Here is a 16,082-nt window from a genome sequence, read left to right as displayed (position 1 = left end):
ATGTATGTGTATGAGCATGTGCATGTTCACGTGTGTGTGTCCTCACATGCTTTCATATGTATGGGTGAGAAAATTCTAGGGAGGCACACTTGAGTATAACAAAAGATTCTCTTTCTCATGTATTAGACTTGCTTCACAAAGCCCAGGATTCCTGTACAGTATTGAGTTTCCTGATCTTAGAGGAATTTTTTCTAAAAGGCATGCTTATCACTTGGCAGGGACATTGAAGAAGAGAAAACTGGGTTGTTTGGTGGGGAAGGGGGACCCGGTGACCTTTAAGGTCTTTTGACTCAGGAACCTGTGGTTCCCAGACTTGGGTGCTCCGGAGGTGCAGGGAAGGTCACGTTGTACCAGGTGTGTTGGCTGGCCTGATGTCAGGTCTGCCGGAGGTGGATGCCCTGTCTGATGTATCCTCTTCACGCTCTCGGTGTGTTCCTAGAAAGTGCAGGTGTGACCTGCATGCCCCAGGTCTGCTTGGTGGGACCGGCTTCAGTCACCTTTCCCGTTGTGGCTTCTGGAGAACCAGTGTCCGTTCCCGACAACTTGTTGAAGATATGCAAGGCCAAGCCAGTGATCTTTAAAGGCAAGTACAGCAATGCGCCGGGGGCGGAAGGTCGGGGAGCCCAGGGATACAGACAACATGATACATCATCCCAGTCTGATTCCACACCAAGTTGTCCTCCTGGGAAAACTTCTAAAGCCGTTTCCAGGGCAATGAGAGAACCAAGCAGAAAGGTCACTGAGGTAGCCCCTGATCAGACGCCACAAGTTCAGAGCCCATCACTGTTTTCCGTGGGACAGCCCTGTTCCGTGACGACCATTTGCTTGTTCGTTTGTTCTAACCCTTTTATCTGGGCCCCGCTGTAGCATCTTTGTGCCTCTTTTATGACAAATGTCACATCCTTCCCCTAAGAGTAATTCTTTTGCTGCCTCTGATAAACCAGAATGTTTGTGAGCGGTGCTCCCCAAATTGTGGTTCCTGGACCAGCAAATACAGCATCGCCCAGGAGTTCAGTAGAGATGTAAATTCCCAGGCCCACCCATCCCAGAATCATAACCAGGCCCGAGTTGGAATCAGAGGCTCTGTGGTGGGGTCTGGCAGTCTGTGTTTTTGGAAGCCTTTCAGGGGACCCTAGCACACCCTCAGGTTTCGGAAACAATTTTCTTGAGGCTGTGAACTGTGTCCCAATCTAATTCTGGAGCTGAGCGTGGTGTCTGCACACAGCACACAGCAGGCGTCTACTCAGTGTGTGTTTGGTGAATAAACGGAGGCCGTCTGAGTACACGATACCATGCAGGCACTTACCACATTTAATCATCTCAGCAATTGCATGAGGGTTTGATATCTTCACCTTGTTTTACACATGCAGAGACCGAGGCTTGGGGAAGTGAAACTTCTTGCTGAGGATAACCTAGTTAATAAATAGATCTGGCCTGGGTTGTCCTGCCTCTGAGGGCTGCCATCAGAATTAATCTTGTACCATTTGCTGAAGCATTTGTCAAGTTCTGTCAATGTTTGGAGTCTCTGATCTGTACAGTGGTTTATTTTCCTAACTCAGCTCATCAAGGAGTCCTGGGGGACTGGGAGGCACAGGTGATGACTGAGCAGCTTTAGTAATTCTCTCTGGGCCTTATGTGCTCAGCTGTAAAATAAGAAATTGAACTAAATCAGGGGTCTTCAATGTCCAGGATCTAATGCCTAATGATCAGAGGTGGAGCTGATATAATAATAATAGAAATAAAGTGCACAATAAATATATTGCTCTTGAATCATCCCCACACCATAATCCCCCCCCACCCTGGGTCTGTGGAAAAATTGTTTTCCATGAAACAGATCCCTGGTGCCAAAAAGGTGGAGACTGCAAATGAATAAGCAAGTGCTGCAGCCCCTGTCAGTTACCAGAGCAGGTGCACAAACCAGCACGGGCTGAGAGTTCAAGATTTCCCCAGAGGAGCTTGAGTTGCCTCAAGTGCAGCTGGCTTGCATGTTTTCACTCCCTTGCATGCAGAGACCCCCAGGCTTCCCTGCTGGCTCAGTGGTAAAGAATCTGCCTGCAATGCAGAAGGCGCAGCAGACGCAGGTTCGATCCCTGGGTGGGGAAGATTCCCTGGAGGAAGGCATGGCAACGCCCTCCAGTATTCTTGCCTGGAGAATCCCATGGACAGAGAAGCCTGGCGGGCTATGGTCCACGGGGTCACAAAGAGTTGGACACGACTGAGCGACTGAGCAGGCACGCATGCACATGTGGAGACCACCCGTTGTGCCTGAGGCCAGTTGCCAAGCCATGCCATGTCCCCTCCCCCAGGCCACGGGAACTTCCCCTACCTCTGCGGCAACCTGAACGACGTGGTTGTGAGCCCCCTGCTGTACACGTGCTACCAGAACTCGCAGTCCATCTCCAGAGCCTACGAGCAGTACGGGGCCTCCACCATTCAGCCCATCTCGGAGGAGATGCAGCTCCTGCTGACCGTCTACTATCTCGTCCAGCTGGGTGAGTCCCCTCCCATTTTGCGGGAACCACTGGTGGAATAATTGCTAAAGGAGGGACGTGCACATGGCCTGATCATGGACCCTCACTCAGAGCCCTTCTGAAGACGGCCTCTGTCATCAGGTTATTGCAGTGGTCACCACCTGAGGGGCTGGGATGGCAGTGAGAATTCAAATAGATTTCCTGGGACTTGCCTGGTGATCCAGTGGTTAAGAATCTGCCTTGCAACGCAGAGGACGTGGGTTCGATCCCTGGTTGGGGAGCTAAGACCCCACGTGCCACAATGAAAACCCGATGCAACCAGATAAATTTTTTTTTTTTCAAAAGTGATTTCCCTGCCATTCTAGGTGAAGAGATATAGCAGGAATACCACAAAGGCTCTGCCCTCAAGGATTCTAGTGGGAGAGAAAAACAGTAAACAAGAGGAAATGAAGCAATGGGAGTGGGGTGGGTGGTTGTGGGCTGATTCAGGTCGTCGGGAAAGGCGTCTCTGAGTCGAGACCTGAGTAATGAGGAGGACCCAGGCTTGTGAAGATCTCAGGGAGGCAGGGTCGGGGGGGCAGGCCAAGGGCCGAGGGGTGGGTGGGAGCGTGGCGCCCCAGGTCAGCGGGAGCCAGGGCAGCCACCCAGTGAGAGCCTGAGAGTGAGGGTGTTGTCAGAGAGCCGGCAGGGCCTCAGGCTAAGGTCAAGAGTCTGTATGTCGGACTCGGTAAGAACAACTTGTGTTTATCTGCTCAGGCTGCCGTAGCAAAATACCACAGGCTGTGCTTAAGCCACAGAAGTTTTATCTTCTCATAGTTCTGGAGGCTGGAAGTCCGAGGTCAGAGTGGCCTCATGGTGGGGTTCTGGGGAGGCCCTCTCTTCCTGGCTTGTGGAGGATGGCTGTGTCCTCCCCTGGCCTTTCCTTCATGCCTGTGTGTGGGGACAGAGGGTGAACTCCGAAGTTGCTTCCTTTTCTTATAGGGACACCCATCCTATTGGCCTAGGACCCCACCCTTATGAACCCACCTCACCTTAGCTACTTCTTTAAAGGCTCTCTCACTAAATATAGTCACATTGGGGGTTAACACTTCAATGTATGAATGGACGGGGACACAATTCAGTCCATAGCAGCACTGGAATGCTTTCAGGCAGGGGACAGATACGATCTGGGCTTCCTTGGTGGCTCAGATAGGTAAAGAATCTGCCTGCAATGGAGGAGACCCGGGTTCAATCCTTGGTTCAGGAAGATCCTCTGGAGAAGGGAATGGCAACCAACTCCAGTATTTTTCCCTGGGAAATCCCCTGGACAGAGGAGCCTGGTGGGCTACAGTCCATGGGGTCGCAAAGAGTCAGACACGACTGAGTGACTTTCAGTTTCAGATATGATCTCACTTCATTTCATTAATGGCCTAGAATTGAGGGCTGGCTGATGATTGACCATTGGGTTGGGGTATGTGGAAACCACTGGCAACTCGGGTGGGTGGAGATATGAGGAGAGTGGGGACAAAACCCATACTGGAATGGGTCAGAGGGGATGGAGGTGAGGAGACAACCATGGTGAGTGTGGGCAGCTCTCTCAGTTGCTTTGATGGGTGGTGGTGGTTCTGGAAGGGGCTGTGGGCTCCAGGGAAAAACTTTAAAAAGACAGGAAATACAACAGCTTATCTAATCCAGTTTTGGCGTAGCCCCATGAGGAAGTGGTGTGATCCCTGTTTTTTCAGATCAGAAAGCTGTATCCTAAGATAGCTCAAGGCTCCACAGCTGGTGCTGGGTGTAGCTGGATGGGGACACGTTTTCTAAATCAGATTATGGCTCTCTCTCCACTGGCTCACCCAAATGTAAAGTTCTGACATGTAAACCAGAAAATAGCTAATAGGGAAAAATGTTGAAAATACTCAGTCTCGCTAGTTGTCAAAGAAGTACAAAGTTAACAAATCAAACAAGTGGAGTTTTTCTCCATTCAGTTGATGATAAGTACCCAAACGATGGTATCCACTAGAACTAGGGGTGCAGTAGAAGCCGGGTTGTTGTGGTTTGTTAATGTCATGGTAAGTTGTCACATTGAGACCATCTGGAGACAGTCTGATGATGTGTTACCAGTCAGCTCTGTAGGTCCATTTAGGCTCAGGAAGTTATGTCCTTTACATAAAGCTGTGTCCTGAAGAAGTATTTTTGAAGGTGCTTACTCAGAAGCAATGCAAGGGTCAATGACAGATCAGTGTTGCTAAGTCTGTGATGGCACTTCCAAGGCATGGGATATCACGTGCCTGGTTATAATGATGTGTGTGAAAGCTGTAAACGTCATGATTGTGGTTGGATGCTGGCATGATGGTAAGGAGGCAAACATACCCTGAAGTCATTTCCCCACAATCGTTAACAGTGATTTAAACCCATTATAGTGATTAAAAGGGCTTCCCTGGTAGTTCAGATGGTAAAGAATATGCCCACAATTCGGGAGACCCAGGTTCGATCCCTGGGTGGGGAAGATCCCCTGGAGAAAGGAATGACAACCCACACCAGTATTCTTGCCTGGAGAATTCCACGGACAGAGGAGCCTGGAGGGCTACAGTTCATGGGGTTGCAGAGAGTCAGACATGACTGAGGGACTTTCAGTTCAGTTTACAGTGATTTAAGACTCTGATGCTGGCAAAGATGAGGGCAGGAAGAAAAGGGGTCGACAGAGGATGAGATGGTTGGATGGCATCACTGCCTCATTGGACATAAGCTTGAGCAGGCTCCTGGAGATAGTGAAGGACAGGGAAGCCTGGTGTACTGCAGGGGTCGCAAAGAGTCAGACAGGACTGAGCGACTGAACAACAAAAAATTCCAGCGCGTGGGGGAGAAAAGGCTGAGAAGCACTCAGAAATATTGGTTCTTTTAGGCTGATGAGATGAGGGCTGCATTTGCAGCCTCCCTCTATTTTGGATGTTGATCATTCAGACTGTATCAGGTGGACATTGGGGTACAGCGCATCTCCCCAGCACTGCCCCGCGGTGTGGGCGGGGCAGGCGCTGAAGCCCCTCCCACCCGCCTTGTGGTTGCCAGCGGCGGACCAGGTGCCCCTGATGGAGGACCTGGAGCAGATCTTCCTGCGGTCGTGGCGTGAGTCGCATCTAACGGAGATCCGGCAGTACCAGCAGGCGCCGCCCCAGCCCTTCCCACCTGTGCCGGGTGCTGTGGCGCCGGTGACCTCCGCGCAGCTGCCCTGGCTGGCCGGCCTGGCTGCCAGCTCCTGCAACGACAGCGTGCACATCATCGAGTGCACCTACTCTCTGGCCGAGGGCCTCTCCGAGATGTTCCGGCTGCTGATCGAGGGCAAGCTGGCCAAGACCAACTACGTGGTGATCATCTGCGCCTGCCGCAGCGCCGCCATCGACTCCTGCATTGCTGTCACCGGTGAGGCTGGGCCCTCCACTGAGATGCTTCTGGTAACCCCCAGAAGCCCCCCAACCCCCACCTGGCTGTTGGCCCCTCGAGGGCCTGGGGTTTGCATCAGCGCTGGTTAGTAGCTGCAGTTAACACTCAGCCGCCCCTGATGTGCCCTGAATAGCATGCTTCTGGAAAATGCTATTCCTCCTGGAATGAAAGGTGCTACATTTCTGGTTTCTCTGAGAGACTGAGGGCAAGTTTGGGGTCTGTATAGACGCAGGGAAACCCCTCCGCACCCGCCTTCCCCGCCCCACCCCACCCCCCACCCCCACCTGTGATCAGTGACTCCATTCCTCAGCATCTTCAACTACATAATGGAGAGAAAAAATAATGACCTTACTGGGTTGTGTGGGTTAACGAGGCTGTCAGCTAATTAACTATAAAAACACTTATTGAAGCCCTACTATGTGCAGCCACTGTCCTGGGGGCTGGGGATACAGTGATGTCCTGCTTTCCTGGAGCCAGTGTGCTGGTGGAGAGGCAGATGGGGGGGCGGGGGTGGGGGGTGGGGATGTCCCCGGGGGAAGTGGGGAAGTGTGGAGGATCGCAGATGAGGGGGCTGATTTCAGATTGCTCCTCTGTGGGGTCCTCGTTATCTCTTGTCATTCCTTCATCCTGAACGCCTTCTGTGTTTTTTAAATAAATTCTTTACATTGATTTGAGTAGTACAGTACCTTCAGTACTGGAGTCTTCACTGCATGAGGCATTGGGCTGCACATTTCATAAACCTTGCCCTGTTTCGTCCTCACGATAGTCCTGTGAAGTAGATAGAGCTGCCGGCCATGAATTCCAGATGAGGAAGCTGGGTCGGCCTGGGTTACACAGCTGGTTAAGTAGGGGAGAGAGTCAGGTTCCAAACTGGGCTCTGGGGCATGTGTACCATTCATTCATTTCACCAGCAGCAGGAAGCCCTGCTCTTAGCCAGGCATGGTGCTGGGCTTGGAGGATGGAGGGAGAAAGGGATGCAGGCACGGACTCTGCCATCGAAGAGCTCATGCGCTAATTCTAAGCAGAGGGCCCCGTCAAAGCTGTCATTTGTTTTCCAGGAAAATACCAAGCCCGGATTCTTTCTGAGAGCCTTCTCACCCCAGCTGAGTACCAGAAAGAAGTCAATTACGAGCTGGTTACTGGGAAAGTGGACTCGCTAGGGGCCTTTTTTAGCACCCTCTGTCCAGGTATGCTTGTAGTCAGACAGGTGCAAGTCACCATACACTGATGAGACAGAAATAAACACAGATACAAGGGGGAGGCCATCTCAGAGCTCATCCCCGTGAGCTGCCGAGGCTGGCCTGGATTTAGATGTGCGGTGGCCCTTCCATGGTGTGGGGTCTCTGGCTAGCTGATTCCTGCTCTGGCTGTGTGGTGTCTGTCCTTTGAGGGCATACGCAGGCCTCGTGCATGGTCCTCTCTACCTCCATGGCTCTGTCCATCACCCTCTTGCCTCCCCCTCTCAGTTGCTTAAAGCCTCTTGTTGGAGAAGTGTATTCTCTGTGCTTCATTCCGTGTGTTCCAAGCTTTGAGTGCCCATCTCCCTTCTTTTCCTGGCTACTCGCCCTTCAAGAGTCACCCCATTTCCTCCCAGAAACCTTTGCTGTCCTCTCCTTTTCCAGGAAGGGCTCAGACCCCTACCTCCTGCTCTAAAACCCACTAGGTCATGTCATTTTCCTGAGGACATCTGCCTGCCTTGGCTGTGGGCTCTCTCACAGGATGGGCCACCCTATCTCTGGTGCCCCAGGCCCCGGACAGTGCCTAACACACAGAGGTTGTTCCCTTGATGCTGAGTTTCCCTGAGATGGAAAAACCCATTTCTGATGTTCTCTCTGTTTGGGGGCAGAAGGCGACATTGACATTTTGCTGGACAAATTCCATCAGGAAAATCAAGGCCTTGTTTCTTCCTCACTTACTGCCTCCTCTGTCACCAAGTCAGCATCCCTGGATGTCAGCGGGGCACCTGCGTGCACAAGTGAGTGGTGCTGGGGAGCGGTGGCCAAGCTCCAGGCTGGGGGGCAGCATCCCGGGGCCTCCAGGGTCTGCAAGGAAGCACAGTTCGAGGCACACCCAGTGGAAAAGGTGTTTCCCTAGCATCAAAATAGACCTAATACCTAACTTTCATTTTAGTCTTTAACAAGAACAGTCTTATTTTACCCTGAAATGTACATCTGTACACTTTCCTTTCTCTGAGTTGATTTCTCGTTTATCAATGCACTGTTGGAATGTTTTATTCATGCTATGTTCCTGAGGGGCTCTGCTGGTCTCCTCCTCTTCCTGAGAACCTGTAGCCTCTTCGGAAGTACAATCTCAGCATCAGCTTCCCTGGGATCCTGTCCTTGTCCCCTCCAGGTGGAGTAGGTCTCAGCCCCTGGGATCCCCGAGTGCTGTTCATCTTTTAATTTTTAAATCAGGAATAGGGTGTGGCATGACCAGCATGGTGCGTAGCCCAGAGCAGGAACTCAGTGAATGCTGGTCTTTTCCCGTTCCCTCATCCCTGTGTGGGCCTAATGGGGCCCTTGCTTGAGTCCCCCGCAGAGTCCAGGGCTGTAGCGGTCTGCTCACGCTGCACCTCACCCTAACGGGGGCTCTGGTTCCAGGTTACCATCTGGAGCCACACCGCATCCGGCCCTTCCAGCTGGCTGTGGCCCAGAAGCTCCTCTCCCACGTGTGTTCAATCGCGGATTCCAGCACCCAGAATCTGGACTTGGGATCCTTTGAGAAGGTGGACTTTCTGATTTGTATTCCACCCTCAGAAGTGACTTACCAGCAGACCCTCTTCCATGTCTGGCATTCAGGTATGGGCCCTTTTGGGGTTTCCCTGGTGGCTCAGTGGTAAAGAAGCTGCCTGCAATGTAGGAGCCACAGGAGACATGGGTTCGATCCCTGGGTCGGGAAAATCCCCTGGAGGAGGGCATGGCAACCCACTCCAGTATTCTTGCCTGGAGAATCCCATGGACAGAGGAGCCTGGCAGGCTACAGTCTATGGGGTCACAAAGAGTTGGACACGACTGAAGCAACTTAACACGGCATGTCACGGGCCTTTCATGGAGTGTCTGATGTCTGTCTGGGTGCAGAAGCTCTGATGTACCTACATTCAGATTTGGATTCTAACATCATCTTTGCTTCTGAAGCAGAGGGGATAGTAGCTCATGAAGCTGATGCCTGGAGGAAGCCACTTGTTCATGATTTTATAAACTGTTAAAGGCAAGGCATCACTAGAATATTCCCTCTGTTCCACTCAAGTCAGTGAACTATATTCTGGTATCTGGCCTCCTGACTCATGCATAACTCCTCCATCCCTGTAGCCTCTGGGCCCAGCTTGAAGCCTGCCATGTGGGAGATCCTGCTCAAGGGTCTGTTGATGACTCAAAAACCTCACAGCCATGTTTGGAGCTACTGATGTATTTTCACTGTGTTGCAGGGGTTTTGCTGGAGCTGGGCTTGGAGAAGGAGCACGTGACCAGGCAGAGGGTGGAGCAATATGTTCTGAAGCTTGATGCCGAAGCACAGACGAAGTTCAAGTCCTTCCTGCAAAACTCCTTTCAGAATCCGCACACACTCTTCGTCCTCATCCACGACCATGCCCACTGGGATCTTGTGAGGTTAGACTGGCTGTGGCATAGGGCAGGGCTGGCGTTTCCCTTATTTGAATGAAAATGTGTGGATCATATGGGTTTCCCTGGTGGCATAGTGGTAAAGAATCTGCCTGGCGATGCCTGAGACGCAGGTTTGATCCCTGGGTCAGGAAGATCCCTTGGAGAAGGAAGTGGCAATCCACTCCAGTATTTTTGCCTGGGAAATGTCATGGACAGATAAGCCTGGCGGGCTACAGTCCATGGGGTTGCAAAGAGTCAGACGTGACTCAGCAACTAAGTGTGCATGCACACAACGTATGGATAATATTTGCGACAGTGGGTGTAAGTGTTAAAAAGATGAATGATGTTGGGGGCTTGGCATTTGTCGGCAGGTGCTGTGGGGCTGTTTCAGACCATAGGGCCAGAAGTTAGCTGAGGGGTCATCTCAGGTGGTCTCTGGTGGTGGTTTAGTTGCTAAACTGTGTCTGACGTTTGTGACCCCATTGACTGTAGCCTGACAGGCTCCTCTGTCTGTGGGGTTCTTTAGGCAAGAATACTGGAGTGGGTTGCCATTTCCTTCTTCAGGGGATCTTCCCGACCCAGGGATCAAACCCCGGTCTCCTGCATTGCAGTATGGATGAAGTATGGATTCTTTACCAACTGAGCTATGAGGGAAGCCCTAAAAGGCCTCTAAAAGGGATCATTATGGAAACTGGAGCAAGTGGGCATCTTGCTCAACATCGCAGGCTGGGGTGGGGGGAGAAGGGTGGCAGGGGCAGAACAGTGGGTACTGCACTGGTGCCAGAAAGGGACCCAGATGGGAGGAACTCTACCCAACCCCTTCTTGACCGAGCCTCATAGCTCTGGACCATGTGGGTCACAACTGCTGCCCTTCCCAAGGTGATTTCACTTACTTGGCTCAAATGAACATAAATCTGGATGAATTTCAGATAGTCTCAAGCTTGGAGTCTGGCAGGGTTCCTGGGCATTTCCGTGAGACTGGGGTTGGGTGTTTAGACACCGCCCGTGACCTGGATGAGGAGGGAGGGAAGATGATGGGTCAGACCTCGGAGGAAGGCTCTGATTTACAGCTGGTGCAGAAGCACAGGGCTGGCCAGAACCTTAAAGTTCACCCAGGTAAAGGGTGTCCAGTCTAGCACTGGGCGAATTTGAACATTCTGAGTTGTATAAAAAGCTATATTGTCCGTTTTCCTTTGGTGGGTAGGTTTTTCCGAGTGGTGACCTGCCACCCAAGAGGTGAGGCACTGATTTTTTTTTCCCATCCCCCTCAATTTACAGAAGACAACACTTGGGCCCCCTGTCCCACAGAGGAAGGCTAAGAGGCGACTCTCTTCTTTGCCTCTGTCCAAAGTGCTTCCTATTGGTGGTCCTATGCTGTAATATTTGGTAGAGAATGTACCATTTTGGGTCCTCTTTGGATCAATTCAAGGTCACAGGACTTTAGAGAAAAGAACTTAAGGAGATGGGTGTACAATCAGGTTGGCCCAAGGGAGAAAAGGCGACTCGTTGACGGCTGGGTGAGCGTCCCTGTGCTAGAGAAGCAGGTGGACTGTATTGTGGACGCGCTTCTCTGTAAACACTGCTCCCCAGCCAGGCTTTTAATAGGTCGTGATTGGGGAGTCCCTGACAGGTGCCTGAAGTGCACTCAGATTTTTTTCTTTTCTTTTTTGGCCACACCCTATAGCTTGCAAGACCTTAGTTCCCCAACCAGGGATCAAACCCACGCCCTTGGCCTTGAAAGCGAGAAGTTGTAACTACTATACTGTCCGGAAATCCCACTGGGATTTTTCTTTAAAATTTCATTTTCCTAGTCAAGGGCAGAGTTCTAAGCTTTGGTTGTTGGCAGCACTGGGGGTGCTCATTATCAACTGATCCAAATGTTCGATCCTGGTCAGGTGACAGGACAACACTGGTCATTCCACTTACCATTTCTTCTCCCCCTTTTCCTCCCTCAGTAGCGCTGTTCATAACCTCTACTCCCAAAGTGACCCGTCTGTGGGGCTGGTAGACAGATTACTCAACTGCAAGGAGGTGAAGGAGGCCCCCAACATCGTGACACTCCACGTGACCTCCTTCCCTTACGCGCTGCAGACGCAGCACACCCTCGTCAGCCCCTACAACGAGATCCACTGGCCGGCCTCCTACAGTGACGTGAGTGCCTGGGTGGCTGGGCCTGCTGCACTGGTGACCTTGGGCTGGGAGAGGTTCTGTTCAGTAAAGATTTGACTGATGCGCCCAGCTGGGGGTCAGTGGGTTCCAACTCCAATTCTTTGATTCTACCCAGGGTTGGAGTTAAACCCTTCTTGGTCTTTGGAAACCTTCCTGCAGTGCACTTCCTGGCTTCCACCTTAGGAGCTCGTAAGGGAGTGCGCTTGGTTTGTTGTTTCTCTGGTGGCTGAAGCTCTCAGTCTCCTGGTGTTGGACATTGAGGCTTCTAGGGCTGTGAGGACTTGGGGTGACTCTCAGTTTGTCTAGAAGTGTTCCTATTTTTCCTGTCCTTGCCTCCTTCAGCAGTGAGGTTCGAAATCTCCTTTCTCAAACCGAACACACATCCACAAACCCTAGTGAGTTTTATTTCAGCTTATCATCTGCCACTTTCTCACCAAAATAGAAGACAGCAGTCATTCTTGTAATGTGAAAACTCTGGATGTTTGGATTCTGCCTAATTATACAAGCAAGCGGTAGACATCACGTTCTGGACTTTTTCGAAGCATCTCGGAGTCACCGAGCAACCTCTAAAGGTGCTGATGCTTGGTTTGCAGCCAACTGACTCAGAATCAGAGGTAGAGACAGCAGTTGGGAACTTCCCTGGTGGTCCAGTGGTTAAGAATCTGCCTTGCAATGCAGGGGACGAGAGTTTGATCCTTGGTTGGGGAACTAAGATCCTACATGCCCTAGAGCAACTAAGCCCATGCACTGTAACCACCAAGTCTGAGCGCCACAACTGGGGAGTCTGTGAACCCCAAAGAAAGGTCCTGCATGCTGCAATTAACACCTGACAGCCAAATATGTACACATATATACATACATGGTGATGGCAGTTGTTTTCATGCAGTGCTTACCATGAGCCTGGCAGACAACGTTCAAAGTGCTTTATCTCATGAACTCAGATAAGACGCAGATGCTACATTGATTTCTGATTTACAAATAGGGAAGATGAGGCAGAGGGGATGGGTTAAGCCACTTACCTAAAGCCATGCATCTGGAAAGTTCTATAGCCAGACTAGGATATAACCCAGTCTGGCTGACTCCGTGGTCCTCACCCTTAACCCTTGTGCTACCTTAGGATATAGTTCATGGTAAAGAATCTACCTGTAAAGCAGGAGACCCCAGTTTGATTCCTGTGTTGGGAAGAGCTGCTGGAGAAGGGATAGGCTGGCTACCCACTCCAATATTCTTGGACTTCCCTTGTGGCTCAGCTGGTAAAGAGTCCGCCTGCAATGCTGGAAACCTGGGTTCAATCCCTGGGTTGGGAAGATCCCCTGGAGAAGGGAAAAGCTACCCACTCCAGTATTCTGGCCTGGAGAATTGCGTGGACTGTTTAGTCCATGGGGTCGCAAAGAGTTGGATGTGACTGAGCGACTTTCACTTTCACTTTCGTACTTTTAGCATCCTTCCCCAACTTCCCTCTTCTCTGAAGTTTGATAAGCTCTGATGTTCGTTTGTGAGGAATTTTGTATCAATGTGAGTAAAATTGGTTAGATAAATGCATTTCTTTCTGCTGATGTAATAGCAGCTGAATGCAAAAATCATTGATTTGCCTATTCCTAAAGCCAGTTAAAATTGTTGGAAAGAGGAAGTTTTAACAAAGAAAGTTGTGTGTCTAAAAAAAAAAGAAAAGAAAACAAGGTTGATTTTCTTCTTGGCCAAGGCACTGGCATCAATTGAATGAAAACATCTTGAGTGATGGGGAGGCACTGGCCTTTGTGCATGGAGTGCTCTGTGCTCTGGGTCTGCAGAGGAAAGACATCTATAAAAGGTCACCCAGGGCACTGCAGAGTCAGCTCGGTTTAGATCAAGATGCCGTTCAGGTCCTTGCCCCCAGCACGTGACCTTCACGGTTCCCGCAAATGTGTCGTTGGCGTGACCAAGGTGCATCTCTGTTTTAGGGCGTGGACTTGTATCCTGAGAACAAGAAGTACTTCGGGCTGTCTGAGTTCATCGAGTCTACACTCTCAGGACACAGCCTCCCATTGCTGAGATACGACAGCTCCTTTGAGGCCATGGTCACCGCACTGGGAAAAAGGTACACGTCTCTCTCGAAGTTCCTAAAACTGCTCAGTAGTCAAGTGCCAGGTGAGGAATGAGTGTGCAGCCAGGGCATATCTGGGGAGCAGGTCACCTGCCTCCCTTCCTGGGTGACTCAAGTCGCTCCAGTGAAGCGACCTTAGTTTATTCCTCGCTTTGCATATTGGGCTGGTGATATCATGTTGGTGCTCCAGAAAATTTGAGAGTGAGAATGGACAGAAATATGCTGGAATGTGGGACTGTGTGTCTGAGACTCAAGGGAAGGCAAGAAAATGGGAGGAAGTAAGATGCCAAAAGGTGTAAAGGGAGACAGAGTGGCAATCAGTTGGCTTTGTCTTTATTTCCTGTGTTTATCTACCATGTACCTATTTTGTTCCAAGAGCCTTACTTCCATTATCTTATTTAGTTCTCCCGACCTCTCCAAGACAGCTGTTATTATTATTCACATTTGCAAATAAACTGGGACTCAGGGAGACCCCATGACTTTCTCAGGCCATACATCTAGAAAGTGACAGAGCTGGGTCTAAACCCAGAATCAGTGTTACCTTTTCAACCCTGTCACAGCAGACCCCCAAGGTGGGTATCAACGTTGTGACTTTACAGATGAAGAAACGGAGGCTTAGGGAGGTTAAGGGCTGACATCCACACAGTGTATACATGGAAAAGGCAGGCCCAGATTTACAGACTGTCTAATAAAAAACACTTGGGGCTTCCCCGGTGGCTCAGCAGTAAAGAACCTGCCTGCCAATGCAGGAGACGCAGGTTCAACCCCTGAGTCAGGAAGATCCCCTGGAGGAGGACATGGCAACCCGCTCCAGTATTCTTGCCTGGACAGAGGAGCCTGGTGGGCTATGGTCCCTGGGGCCCCAAAGAGTCAGACACAAATGAAGTGACTTCACACGTGCATGCAATATAAAACAAAATGAATGGCTCTGCTGCTCATGGTGGGTGTTGAACTGAGCTCTGTCGTCTCTCCTCGTGGCAGCTTGTTCTTCTCACTTGTTGATAAAGAGAGTGAGTTAGATCTGTACTTCCTAAACTGCGTTCCAAACTAGGGTGCTGCACACTAATAGCTGTTATGCCAAAAGGGGTTCCATGGTCATACGTGTTTGACAAACCTTACATTTACCAAAAGGTTCTTTTTTCCCAATGAGAGTTGTCAGTGCCTTCCATTGCCACGTGTGTGTGCTGTGACTCTCCAGGAGAGGGCTAGCATGCAAGGCATGTCCAGTGTCTTGTGAGATTAGTGTTCCCCAACACTCCCTTTGGGAAACTGTCATTCAGCTCTGATGCTGATGGATTTCATCAGGCCAGGTGGATTGTCAGCTGAGCTCCCATAGCCTTGCCAAGGGAAGATCTCCTCCAAGATATTACACTGAGGCTGTGTGAACTGACCTTTGTCCTGCCTCTGCTTCTCTGTTCAGTTCCCCAGCTCCTCCTGCAGCAAGCATGCCCTCTGCCCTGGATGGCAGATGTCTGGTTGCCGGTTGGCCCTGGAAAGCCTTGCTCTCCCGGAGCGCTCGGGCATCCTTGTCACAGCCCCGGGTCACGGCGTGGTCTCTCTGTTCCTTGCAGGTTCCCCCGCCTGCACAGCGCGGTGATCAGGACCTTTGTTCTCGTGCAGCACTACGCGGCCGCCATGATGGCCGTGAGCGGCCTCTCGCAGATGAAGAACTACACGTCCGTGGAGACGCTGGAGATCACACAGAACCTCATCAACTCCCCGAAGCAGTGCCCCTGCGGCCACGGGCTCATGGTCCTGCTGCGGGTGCCCTGCTCCCCACTGGCGGCTGTGGCCTATGAGCGGCTGGCCCACGTGCGGGCACGGCTGGCCCTGGAGGAGCACTTTGAGATCATCCTGGGGAACCCCGCCTCGGGCATCACCATCGGGAAGCACTTCCTGAAGCAGCTCAAGGTGGGGACAGGCGGGGACAGACTCCTAGGAGGACGGGTGGACGGAGATGGTGACCAGGGGGCGGGGATAGACACCTGGGAGGGTGGGCAGGATGACCAGGGGGCCGGGAGCAGAGGGGAAGGGGTGCGCTGGTGATGAGCTTTATGTCTCTTCCAACGTGGCCTCTGCACACCCGGCCACCCCTCCAGGCTCCTCTCCTAACCGCATCCCTACCTGCATCTTTCAGTCTAGCTTTACCACATTGTTTATAAAGACTGCACCCTCCCCAACACCTTGTCTTGCTCTTTCAAAGTTCTGGGCCGTGCCACGAGTTTCTTTCTCCAGGGGTTCATTTCTTCTCCTCTTTTGTTTAGCTAATACCCGTCGGTCCACAGAATTCAACTCAGAGTCTTTCCTTCTTTCAGGAAGCCTCACTTCCCCCTCCTTGCCCTC

At 51.3% G+C, this 16,082-nt stretch overlaps 1 protein-coding gene across 6 annotated transcripts in view; it reads left to right on the top strand.

The window, feature by feature from the left end:
• GREB1 (growth regulating estrogen receptor binding 1) overlaps window positions 1-16,082 on the top strand; it is a 134,545-nt gene that overhangs the window by 85,330 nt on the left and 33,133 nt on the right. For 5 of the 6 annotated variants that reach the window (XM_019970689.2, XM_019970688.2, XM_070799123.1 and 2 more), the window contains exons 9-18: window positions 440-583; window positions 2,307-2,492; window positions 5,517-5,867; window positions 6,947-7,075; window positions 7,735-7,863; window positions 8,489-8,686; window positions 9,313-9,493; window positions 11,443-11,638; window positions 13,597-13,733; window positions 15,311-15,650. In XM_019970689.2, coding sequence (XP_019826248.2) covers window positions 440-583; window positions 2,307-2,492; window positions 5,517-5,867; window positions 6,947-7,075; window positions 7,735-7,863; window positions 8,489-8,686; window positions 9,313-9,493; window positions 11,443-11,638; window positions 13,597-13,733; window positions 15,311-15,650 — 1,991 coding nt within the window. The remainder of the gene's footprint in view (window positions 1-439; window positions 584-2,306; window positions 2,493-5,516; window positions 5,868-6,946; window positions 7,076-7,734; window positions 7,864-8,488; window positions 8,687-9,312; window positions 9,494-11,442; window positions 11,639-13,596; window positions 13,734-15,310; window positions 15,651-16,082) is intronic. The other variant, XM_019970690.2, reaches the window with a different exon arrangement.

The sequence above is a fragment of the Bos indicus genome, chromosome 11 (genome assembly GCF_029378745.1).
Source record: "Bos indicus isolate NIAB-ARS_2022 breed Sahiwal x Tharparkar chromosome 11, NIAB-ARS_B.indTharparkar_mat_pri_1.0, whole genome shotgun sequence".
NCBI classification, from domain to species: Eukaryota; Metazoa; Chordata; class Mammalia; order Artiodactyla; family Bovidae; genus Bos; species Bos indicus.
Note: the sequence above shows the minus strand (reverse complement) of the source record. Positions and strands in the feature narration are given on the sequence as shown.